At 49.5% G+C, this 12,542-nt stretch overlaps 1 protein-coding gene across 1 annotated transcript in view; it reads right to left on the bottom strand.

The window, feature by feature from the left end:
- GPD1L (glycerol-3-phosphate dehydrogenase 1 like) overlaps positions 1-11,154 on the bottom strand; it is a 58,018-nt gene extending 46,864 nt beyond the window's left edge. The window contains exon 1 of the mRNA XM_069561314.1: positions 10,908-11,154. Within this exon, the coding sequence (XP_069417415.1) occupies positions 10,908-10,954 (47 nt within the window). The 5' untranslated portion in view covers positions 10,955-11,154. The remainder of the gene's footprint in view (positions 1-10,907) is intronic.
- Positions 11,155-12,542: the final 1,388 nt, after the last annotated feature.

The following is a 12,542-nucleotide window of genomic DNA, read 5'->3' as shown; positions in this document are numbered from 1 at the left end:
ATTTCTCATTCTCGAAGTCAGGAAACCTCCCCGACCACGCATGTGCAGCGAGGCTCCTTAGAGGCTACAGGGAAGTAATACCAGGGATGTTCCCTACCATACGCCTTTTTGGTACAATCCATCTAGGCTTAGTGATGTACGCACACACATGCGAGGATCCTGAGATACATCAAATATGGACTGTGAATGCAAACCAAAATGATCAGCCAAAGGAAAACCATTAAGAAATGCCCCATACGGAGAAGGCAACGGCAAACCACTCCAGTACTCTTGCCTGGAAAATCCCATGGATGGAGGAACCTGGTAGGCTGCAGTCCATGGGGTTGCAAAGTTGGACACAACTGAGCGACTTTACTTTCACTTTTCACTTTCATGCATTGGAGAAGGAAATGGCAACCCACTCCAGTGTTCTTCCCTGGAGAATCCCAGGGATAGGGGAGCCTGGTGGGCTGCCGTCTATGGGGTCACACAGAGTCAGACACGACTGATGCGACTTACCAGCAGCAGCAGTATTCAACTGTCCTATCCTTCTGAACTTGGACGGCGAGTACTGCTGGAGAGACATATGGACTGGCACCATCACAAACTTATTATCTCCATTCAATCTTATGAGCTTTCCATACCACCTGTCAACATTCAGCTTTCTCTGCTCTACTCTTCAATGACTATTCCAAATTCTCTTGAGCATTAACTTAAAACTTTCATTCTCAGGAGGTCATCTCTTTGCCCTGGAAGACTGAGGAAGTAGGTATCATTTTTCTCAACTATCTTCCTATCTTCTTGTAAGTTTACTCACACCAGCTCATTTTTAGCAACTTGATTTTAATATGCTGAAACCTGTCAGGGTACAGTTTAAACTCTGAAGAGTCAGTGAATGAAAATATGCAGATTAAGGGTGAGGGATATTTTTGTGGGCAATGTGCTTTATTTAATTAGCTCAATTCTTTTCTGTTCCTGATTATAGGGGATATGCATATTAAACATTTTCATCAATTTCTTGGGTATGAATAAAATAAATATCTGTGGTTTGTGAAAAAAAAAAAAAAAAAAAGAAATGCCCCATAAAAGTAATTCAAACTGCCAGGAGAGTGCGCCTCAGGGACTCTCCCTCTGAGTCTGCCGTGTCTGTCCATACACACTGCACTCGCTTCCTCTTAATGAATACTCGCCTCACTCCTTTCCATCTTTGTGGAGTTCTTTTCTGCAGAGCTGAAGGACCAGGGCTCCTGCCACTGACCACTGGCTAGGATCTAGTTGACCTCGATCTGGACTCAGTCTCCAACTGGGAACTCAAGCCCTGCTCCAAGCCCTTGCAGGCGGAGGCCACCCGAGATCACACCCACTCAAGAGAGAACAAAGTAAAAGGAATTCACAGTCCTGTGTGTGGTAAGAGGTGAAGGGGAATGAGGGACACATGATTAGAAGGGTCAATTGCGACAGACTCTCAACACAAAGGACTCCAATGCAACCCAGTTCATCCACGAAAAGTCTCGCACACCCAAGATTCAGCTGAGAGAAACGATGGACAGACCTGGCATTGGGGGTGGGGTGGGGGGCGCGGGGAGGGTGGTCCAGGGAGAAGACATGGGAACAGTCCCTACGTCTGCAGAGAAGCAAAGGGGCTTCACACTCTAGGGGTGGAAAGAACAGGCAAAGGAGAGCTTCCAGCCAACACTGAGCCAGTCGCAGGCACGTGAGGAGTGGGGCCGAGCCAAGAATGAACCAGCGGATTCAGAGACGCACAAGCAACAACACGTGCGTGTTATTTTCAGCACTGCGTTGGGGGAGAGTGGGCTATTTTGCAGCAGGAGCAAAGGGATGTATCAGATACGCAGCTAGAGGTAACTCCAGGTGACTCTGGGCCAAGCCGGTTCTCTGTCACTCATGGATGGGGTGGGGAAGGGACAGGAAGAGATGCGACTGGGGAAGCAAGAAATTCAATTCACTGAAGAATCTAGGGAGATGAACAAAAAAGATCTGCAACCTAGCCATGTTTTCACCGGGATTCCCTAGTGGCTGAGCTGGTAAAGATTCCGCCTGCAATACAGGAGACCTGGGTTCGATCTCTGGGTTGGAAAGATCCCCTGGAGAAGGCTACCCACTCCAGTATCCTGGCCTGGAGAATTCCATGGACTATATACCCCGTGGGGTTGCAAAGAGTGGCCACGCCTGAGCAACTTTCACTTCACATGTCTTCACCACTCTGCTCTCTCTCCCTGGGTCCCAGATGGACAGACACTCACCTGCTGGAAGTGCTAACCTCCACTAGGCAACACCCTCAACCCCTTGGTGCTGGCTCCTCGCTTCCTCTCCAAAAGAAGTGATATTTTAATCAGCTGAGGGACAAGATATCTATCCAGGCAGGCTGACAATTCCCAGAACTGCACGGTGCAGAAGCTTTCTGGTCCAGAAAGGAACCCACAAGACCATCCCTCTTTAACCAAGGAGGAAACTCTTCAGGGAGAACAAACAAGGGTTCAGCTAGACTCTTCTCATCCCAAGCCCAGAGCTGATCCAGCCTACGTATTCAAGGGAAGAGAATGGTCAATTTTGGTCTGTGAGTCATGTCCAACTCCTAGCGACCCCATGGACTGTAGCCCACCAGGCTCCTCTTTCCATGGGATTCTCCAGGCAAGAATACTGGAGTGGGTTGCCATTTCCTTTTCCACAATTTTGGTTTAAATAACATCTACTTTCTTATTTCTAAAAGCTATTCACGAAAGATGAAAAAGCCAATTACAAATAACTCACTACCAGAGAGAACCACTGTTAACATTTTGCATAATTTTTTGCAGCTAAGGGCTTTTAGAGAACAATCAAATGCCAGAGTATTTAGATGCAAATGTGAAAAATGAAGTATTTTAAAAATAGATTCAATTTGGTGAATGCTTATTTGATCTCTGGATAGGGAAGCTTCCTAAGTTTAAAATCAAAGCTAACAACCACAGAGGTGCGAACAACTTCACACAGAAAAAGGAGAGGGAGAAGGAGATGAAAAAAAGAGCCTGTCGATCAAACTCTAAACTGCAGGTGAAAAGCCTAAGATAGAATGCTACATTTAACAGAAAACAGGATGCAAAAGTGTACCTAACACATGATCACATGCAATTAATATAATACATACTACCTCACACCTGTCAGGGTGGCTACTATATTAAAACAAAACGAAAAAGCAAGTGTTCAGTGAAAAGACATGTGCTCTGCTGGTGGGAATGTAAAATGGCACAACTGCTATGAAAAATAATACAGAGGTTCCTCAAAAAACTAAAAATAGAATTACCATCTGATCCAGCAATTCCCCTTCTGGGCGTACACCCAAAAGACTTGAAAGCAGGATCTTGAAGAGGTATTTGTTCATCAATGTTCATAGCAGAATTATACATGAGAGCCAAAAGATAGCGAGTGTTCACCGACAGAGAAAGAGAAGGTGGTGTATATATCCCATCATTCAGCCTTAAAAAGAAGGAGATTTTGGTACATGGTACAAGTGAAACATGAGGACATTATACTAAATGAAATAAGCCAGTTACCAAAAAAAAAAAAAAATCACTGTATAATTCCACGTATGTGAGGAATTCATATGAACTCTTTCTGGAAGTTGGAATCCAGTCACCACACGGAGGAGCCCAAGCTTGCCTGCTACAGACAGAGAAACATGTGGCTTGTCAGCCCCATCAGCCTGGCCAAAGCCCATCCCCCATGAAAGGGGGTTTGGAGGACCGAGAGCCCCAGCCCACTCCCCACCCGAATGCTGCCTTACCAGTGAGCCCAGGAGAGACCAGCACAGACCCACCCCGCTTAGCCCAAACTGCCGAGCCCCAGACTCAGAAGCCAACAGTGACGGCTGTTTGAAGTCAGGAAGTCTCAGGGGGAGATAGCTGGGCAGCAGCAGATAACTGAAGTCCTGGCCCCCAACTGCGAAAGGCGCTGAGCCCCAAAGTGCAGAAGGGTGGCAAAGCGCCGCGAGGAGAGCCCCAGAGGAGCTGGAGGAACGCCAGGCTTAGCTCCTGATGCCATCAAGCCCTGGGAGTCAGGGATGAGGGGCAGAAGAAAGATCTGGAGGGGAGGCGCCTGACACAACTTCCCACCGGCAACTGCTGAGAAACCTGGAGATACTACAGAGAAGAGCTGGTGGATCCATGACTCTCTAAACAATGGGACGTGTCTTCAGAAAGAGTGGGCTCACCTGGCCGCTGCTCTGAGGCTAGCGGGCGGAAGCTGGTCTCCCACATACAAGGCTTTTCTAATGATTAATTTTCTAGATTCATTTTAAGGTCGGGCAGCTTATTAACGGGGCTTCCTTGCTGGCTCAGTGGTAAAGAATCCACCTTCGAGGCAGGAGACGCAGGAGATGCGGGCTGGATCCCTGGGTGGGGAAGATCCCCTGGACGAGGGCATGGCAAGCCACTCCGGTATTCTTGCCTGGAGAATCCCGTGGACAGAGGAGCCTGGCGGGCTACACTCCATGGCGTTGCAGCGTCAGACATGACTGAAGCAACTGAGCGCGCACACACCTTATAAACAGCAAAGTGTGATCCGGCCGTAACTGCAGGAGAAGGGATGCCTGCTGCGGAGGGAAACTGAACAGGATCTTTTTTCCCAAGACTTTTGCCACCAAGGAAGTCCCTCTGGGACACTTTTTAAGACCTCACTTCAATTTGATTTTTATACTAGACTTTTTTAGGGAGGGTAAGATATTCACTTTTTTTGTGCAGATGGGATTTGTTCAGATAAAAGTATGCTTCTCACTAAAAATGGTAAGAATTAGGAACTTCTCTGGCAGTCCAGGGCTTAAGACTCCACATTTCCACGGCAGGGCACATGGGTTCGATCCCTAGTCTGGGAACAAAGATCCCACATTCTGCTTGGTCATGGCCAAAAAACTAAATAAAAATGATAAGAATTTCTAGAAACAAGCACACTGAAGTTAGAGGGATCTGCGTTTCAATTCTATTGTATTAACCACTGACCTTGAAAAGTTTTCCGATGTCAATTTCATCATCTAAAATAGGGATGATAATAATAGTACCTCATAGGCTTATTATTAGATATACATGAAATAGCACATATCCCAGACACAGAAAATGCCCATAAGTGGTAACTACTATAATGATTATCCCCCTTAAAGACAAGGAGGAAATGAAGAATGGTGAAAGAGGGCTCAGATAGGAAAAGCGGACTCACCCCCAGAATAGCTGTGATGTTTTTACTGCACAGAAATAGAAATAGGTGTATCAGCCTGGAAGGTGTTTTCGGCCTGGCTGGTCGGGGAAGTGGGTCTCCTCCCAGGTCGCCCCTCCCCATCACTACCCACCCCTGCTTCCAGAGCAGAGGCGTGTCAGTTCCGCTGCCTGTGGACAGGGAAAGGGTCATTTTGACTTCAGAGGAGCTCACATACCGATGCTCAAATCCGTTCAAGCTCTCCATGTCAGGATACAGCAAGAATCATCACTGACACTAAGTAACACAGACGAAAAAGGACGACACGGGGGATGAAGAGCCAGCCAGGCTATATTCAGATGCTTCCAGCAGGGCAAAAAGAGCCACCCACATGTCCAGCTTCGGCCATCAGTGCAAAGCAGGCCAAAGGTCCCCCTGACCTTCAGTCCCAGGAGTCAGTCAAGCTGTGAGGTGACAGTGTAAACAAGGGCAAAAGATAACTTCTAGAAACTCCCCTGCTCTCTGATCTTTCCCCTCCTCTGCCTCTGTTCCTTGGCATTTTGTGATTAGCATTGGCTCTCAGGTAGAAGTATGCTTCTCACTGAAAATGATAAGAATTTACAGAGACATGAATTGGAGTTAGAAGGATCTGGGTTCCCACTCCACCTTATTAAACATTGACCTTGAAAAGGTCCGTTGTGTGACTTGATAACAGTGCTGGTCAAAGGTGACCCAACTAACGAAAGTAATATTTTCTCATCAGCTGACATTGACTGAGTGCCAGTGGCTCTGCACGCTCCTGAAGCGGTGAAAGCCGCTCAGTCCTGTTCAACTCTTTGGGACCCCATGGACAATAAGTCCATGGAATTCTCTAGCCCAGAATACTGGAGTGGTGAGCCTTTCCCTCCTCCAGGGGATCTTCCCAACCCAGGGATTGAACCTAGGTCTCTCCTGGATCACCACACTGCATTCTAACCATGATCCTAAACAGCAGGTACCAAAGTCAGAACCTGACCCTTGGAGAGCAGTTTGCTCAAGGACCTAGACTGACAGGGTAAGAAACCAGGACATCAGGGTGGAATCCTATTACTGCTGCCTCTTGCCTCACCTGAGCTCCCAAGGACGTTTGGGGTGTTTCTGGACTTAGCTCCCAGGCACAGAGGTGGGGCTGCAAATACAAGTGAAACCGAGTGGGGCCCTGTGGGGCTCCCAGGCACAGAGGCCTTTCTGTGTACCGTTTCTGGTAGGCAAGACTCCAGCCATTATACCTTTCCTGAGTTCCAAAGGGTGGATTTGAACAGTTGGCTAATCAACTGAGAAACCACCTAAGGCAAGATTAAAGGGACTAGAGCAGCTCATCAAGGTTAGAAGACCTGAGATCCAGCATACTCCCTGATCTTGTCAGCAACCCCACCTTTGACCCACTGTTATGAAAACCCTCATCAAGTTCTCTGGAAGATACACACAGCTTTTCCAGGCAGAAGCCTGGTGTGTCCCTCTTTGCCTGACCAGGTAATAAAGCGGTCCTTTTCTGCTTCACCCACAGCTCTGGTCTCCAGGGTTTGGTCCCGTATCGATGCACAAAGAGGCCGAGCTCTCACTAACACAACCCTGAGGTTTTAGTTCTCAAACTACATCTTATCCCTGTATCTGGGCGGTTGTCCCAAGGAGAGATCTCCTGGAGATCTTTTTGCTGGAGGAACTTTGTTTCATCTTTGCAGGAACTTAGGAGGCTTTTGTTTTTTCCTTTCAGTTGCTTTTATGAGTCATCGGGACCAGGCCTATGAAACGCAGTGCCGGTTTCCCGCGGCGGGCAGCCCAGCAGGGCTCAGTGAGGTGCCCCAGCTTCCACTCTCAAAGTGCAGGAGGGTGGGACAGGTCCTGTTATTCTTCAGGTATCTGCATAGTTATAGATGCTCATTTAAATTGCAGGACGAACTTAATGTGAGCCACCTTATAGCTACAGATATAACACCTTTATTTGCCTGAGCATTCTCAGCAACTTCAAGTTCCCAAGTGTAAACACTGCTTAGGCAACTTCCTATTCCTGAGAATCTGGAAGGGCCTGTCTTTTGGTAATCTGTTTTATTTTTTTTATTTTTTTATTTTTTGGTAATGTTTTAAAATTAGTGGAAGATTGGGTTCAGTGTTTATGGAAAAGATTGTGGCTCAGTGTTTAAGACTCTGTTCTAATGCGAGGTTATGGGTTTGATCCCTGGACTGGGAACTGGAACTAAGATCCCACATGCTTTGTGGCAAGGCAAAAAAAAAAAAGTTAGCAAAAGGCTTAAGTCCCTGAGGGGAAAAAAATCTGCCCTGCCCTCAGGGAATGTGATTCAGCAAGTTCAGATTCCTTGGTACTAATTCTGGTTCAGCTGGTAAAGAATCTGCCTGCAATGCAGGAGATCTGGGTTCAATCCCTGGGTTGGGAAGACCCCCTGGAGAAGGAAATGGCAACCCACTCCAGTATTCTTGCTTGGAGAATTCTATGGACAGAGGAGCCTGGAGGGCTACAGTTCATGAGGTCACAAAGAGGTGGACATGATTGAGTGACCAACGCACACACACAATTCTGATGCAAGTGGTCTTTGAACCATGTTTTAACGAACACTATTAAAAACACTGCATTCCACTTTGCTGTCAAAGGTCTGTATAGTCAAAGCTATGGTTTTCCCAATAGTCATGTATGGCTTTGAGAGTTGGACCAAAAAGAAAGCTGAGCGCCAACGAACTGATGTTTTCAAATTGCGGTGCTGAAGAAGACTCTTGAGAGTCCTTTGGACAGCAAGGAGATCAAACCAGTCAGTCCTAAAGGAAATCAACCCTGAATATTCATTGGAAGGGCTGATACTGAAGCTGAAGCTCCAATCCTTTGGCTATCTGATGTGAAGAGCCAACTCTCTGGAAACGACTGTGATGCTGGGAAAGACTGAAGGCAGGAGAAGGGGATGACAGAGAATGAGATGGTTGGATGGCATCACTGACTCAATGGACATGATATGCACAAATTCTGGGAGGCAGTGAAGGACAGGGAAGCCTGGCGTGCTGCGGTCCATGGGGTTGCAAAGAGTCACACATGACTTAGCAACTGAACAACAACATTAAAAACACTATTTAAAACATCTAATCTTGGGACTTCCCTGGCAGTCCAGGGGTTAAGATTCCATGCTTCTACTGCAGGGGCGTGGGTTTCATCCCTGGTCGGGGAAATAAGAACCCACAAGCCACAGGAGGAAAATAAACCCAAAACGTCTAATCTGTGGCAGATATTTCATTCCACTTTGTATTTCTTTTGAACGTAATCTTCCAAGTCCTTATCTGTCTGTGACCTGAAGGCGGAGACGGTGTCCACTGCATTCCTACCCCTGGAAAGACCACTATATCTGTATGGAGCAGACAGGCAAATGTCTATGACCAGAGCTGAACACTCAGTGGGCCCCTGGGCAGCCTCTCTGTGTCATTTTCTGTTCCTAAGTTCCTGAATCTCTCTGCTGAGGTCGCGGAACCTCTCTCTAGGACTGGCGTGGCTCTGTACCCGGGACAGAGCCTGGGAAGCCAATGACTGTTCCCATCTGCTCCCATCATTAATGGAGCCCGGCAGCCAGGCCAAACCATCGGCGCATTTCTCAATTGCTCTGCTCCAGTGTCACTAGCCAAGTTCCACTCCATTTCCTCGACCCGGAGCAAGCCAAGAAGCACAGTTAAGAACATCAGAGTGAAGCTGCGGGAAGGCAGCCAAAGTCAGAGATGGAGGCAGGAGGGTCATTTCACAACTTTAGCTCCAGGCCCAAACCCCGCATGGCCCAGCCATTCTATTTCTCCTGCACCTTGCCAAAGAAGGAAAAGGTGCTGTTACCTGTGGTTCTGGGGCCTCTTTCGGAAGAGGAAACTAGTGTTAAAGAACGCACGATGAATGGGCGTGTTTCCAGGCTCACAGTCCACGAGGCAGCCGGCATTTCACTCAAGTGCCTGGGGATAAGAACCGGTAAAGTCCAGCAGCAAGTCCAAATGAAGCTCTCCCGTGGATAGTTACTGACTCAATTAAATGTAGGACAGAACATTTTGTTGTGGTTGAAAAAAGTTTACAGAAAAGTGCAAAATATCCTAGTATTTGCAGGGATGTGAGATAAATTACTACTTGTAAACATTCTCTTGCATCTGATGGAATTCTTCCGGAAAGAAGAGAATAAACTGATAACACTGGTTTTCCTCCAGGAGGTACCTTGGGAGACAACTGTGGGTTGTCTTGGAACTTGGAAAATAATTTTTTTTTTTTTGGTGGGTTATGGGGTACGTTTCAAACAATGTGAATATGTGAATTTTTGCTAAATCATACATAATTACATTTCTTCGTTAAAAAATGAGTTTGGGGTGACTTCCCCAGTGGTCAAGTCTCCATGCTGCCAATACACGACGGGGGGGGGGGTGGGGGGGGTGGGGGGGGGTGGGGGGTGGGGGGGCCATGTGGCGGCGCCAGGGGGCGGGGAGGGTTGGATCTCTGACTGTGGAACTAAGATTCCACAGGCAGCTCAGTATGGCCAAAAGATTTTTTTTAAAACTTAGTTTGTGTTTATTCATTCAGTATTTACCAAGTACATGCCTAGCTCTTGCTGTTCTCAAGAGCTGAAAGGGGAGGAGTGGAAGCAGATATGACAGATGTTAGCAACAGGGCACAGGGCTCCTGGCCTCGCTGGGATGGAAAAGTGGCGAATCCGAAAAGGTTTCCTCCAAAAAGTACTTTCTGGGCCAAGTCTTAAAGAGGAAGACCGAGTAACTAGTACCAATTTCTGTAGGACTGCTACAAGCGTGAACTTGCGAGCTTGATGAGTGTGCGGCCACAGGACTTAAAGGACATCAGTCTTTTAACTATTCTTATACCAGTCCCTCAAATGTGGGAAAAACAGCGGGCAGCCATGGAAAAAGATTGAAAATATCAGATGCTATACCATATTCCGCCTCCTCGCCCCCAAGCCCACTTTCCTCTACAGTCACCCAAACACACCAAATAATCCAACTGTATTAAGTCTGAGAAAGGGAACTAAAAGGGCTAACGTTTAAAGTTCTTAGGAGAACTCCTAGCACAGCGGGGACGCAAAGCTTCGCAAACATCCCCCCCCCCTCCGCCCCGGCCCCCCAGCTAAGAATTCCCAAAGCCCTTGAGCTACTGGAAAAGCCCAGGCTGTAGGCAACTTGGTTTTTCTTCCCGATATGTTAGTAAGATACCAGACTTAGCAGAAGCCTGGAGCCGGACTTGCACTTGGAAGGGCAGAGCCGGCCCCGCCCTCGACCAGCATGGCAGGCACCCTTCATCCCCCTCTGCCTCGGTTTCCTTGACACGGAAACCCCAGGAAGAATGCTCGAGCCTCCTACAACTCCTCTACCCAGGCGATCTGCCCAGGAGAATGGAGAACGTCCTGAGGATGTTGCCCAAACCCCCGGGGCGTGGCGAGCAGGTGGCCCCCGTGCGTCCGCTGCCTGGTGCCGCGAGCGCAGACAGGTGCCCGCGGGCACCCGTCCCCTCTCTCTGCGCCGCCTCCATGAGCACGCGGGCTCTGGGCCTCCCCAGCTGGTGCCTCGGCGCGGCCTCCCCGGGTGCGCGGTGCCCAGCCGGGCCGCGACGCTGCCCGCCCCGCCTCCCCACGCGCGGTGCCGGGTGTCCTCGCCGCGGCGGGGACGCGCATCCCCGCTCGCCCTGGAGAGGGGCTTCCTGGAGGCGGAGTCCGCGCCGCCCGCCCGCTGCCGCTCACCAGTTCCCCGAGCCCACGATGCACACTTTCAGGGGCGCCGCTGCCATGGTTCAGGCCGTACGCTGCAGACCGGCGCGCGCCTACCGGATCGGCTGCCCGCCTCCACCCGCTCGGCATGAACCCGCTGCGGCGCACGACGGCCCCGCCCCGCCGCCTCTCGGCCAATGGCCGCAACCACCCCCGCCCGGGCGCCCGGGGCCACAGCTGACAGCCCGGAGGGCCAGCCCCGCCACTCCCGAGAGCCACTGCGCACGCCCGGCCCCGCGAGGCCCCGCCCATCCCAGCGCGAGGCCTCTCGGGACTTGTAGTCCGCTTCCGCAGACCTCCTCTCCCGCCGCGCCACGTGCAGCTCTGGCTGGTTTCGTCCGGGCGCAGGGGACGCACCGCCTTCCTCGCGGAGCAGGCTTTCTCTAGTGCCTCCCTCTCCACCTGTCTCGGGAGGTGCTGCCAGGCTGCAATTTGAAGCCAAGAGAGGACTCTGGACTAAAGTCGACCCGGCTTGGCCCAGAGCCCCAAGAGGCCACTTTAGTTTCTTCAGACTCTGCCTCACCTGTGGAAACAAGAAACCGCCTGGCACCGCCAAACTTCGCGGTGGCCGTGTATCTTCTGAGGCCTTTGAGAATTGACCGGAGAGTACCTGCCCTCCAGGGTGGGAACTTTCTAGAGTCGGGGCAGTTGGGGAGAGACCTGGGCACGGGGGCGTCGCCCTCGCCCACTAGCTTGGCAGGACTTGGCTCCTCAGTGGTCTTCGCCCCAGGGCACCCGAAGGGTTTGAGGTTCTGAGGCCTCGCTTCCCCCCTTCCTGAGAAACTGAACGTTGTGTATCCATTCTGAGCATCACTTTCCACCAGGCGCCGCGCTGGACCCTGAGGAGGAAACGAAGTGGTGTGAACCAGAGATTCTCAACTCCACTACATCTCTGAGTCTCTGGAACTTTTCAGAACCTCCATGCAAGGGCATCACCTCAGACCGATTGCATCAGAATTTCCCGGAATGCGATACAGACATCCAAAGTTTTTAATGTTCAGGGGGGTGACGACAAAAGGACTGAAAATTGAGAACCAGAGAACTAAAATATCAGAGACTGACGGAGGAAACAAATACTCTAGTACCTAGAAAAATATTAGGCCTGTTAGTTTGATGCCCAGAGGAGTAACTGTTATTTTTGTTCCGTCTACATTATATGAAAATTTTACTTCTATTACTGACGGTACTAACTCAAAAAACTCCCTAGAGAGAGAGTGGGTGAGACAAAGCCTGCTTTCCGCTCCTCATGTGGACACTCGGTTTCCCCGATGTTGCAACTGCGTCTGCGTGAAAATGAGTGGTCTGGCTGTTCTGTGAACTCATCTTGCACAGCATCATCATAGAGGGTTTATCGGCCACCCGAGATACACAACACATTGTGCCAGGATGGACATAGTGAGTAGCCATTTATTTGATAGACCGGTTGCAAAGATGGAAACCAAAACCACAGAGGTGAAACCCATGGGTAGAACGTTGAGAGAATAAAGCAAACTGCAAGAGATTGCACACGGTAGAATTCTAGTTCTGTCAGTTCAGAAACAAGCAAAATTACCTGTATCACTGTAGATATATACATACATAGCATAACTGTAAAGGAAAAGGGAAACG

The sequence above is a fragment of the Ovis canadensis genome, chromosome 19 (genome assembly GCF_042477335.2).
Source record: "Ovis canadensis isolate MfBH-ARS-UI-01 breed Bighorn chromosome 19, ARS-UI_OviCan_v2, whole genome shotgun sequence".
NCBI classification, from domain to species: domain Eukaryota; kingdom Metazoa; phylum Chordata; class Mammalia; order Artiodactyla; family Bovidae; genus Ovis; species Ovis canadensis.
The sequence above is the reverse complement of the archived record's forward strand: the minus strand, read 5'-3'. Positions and strand labels throughout refer to the sequence as shown.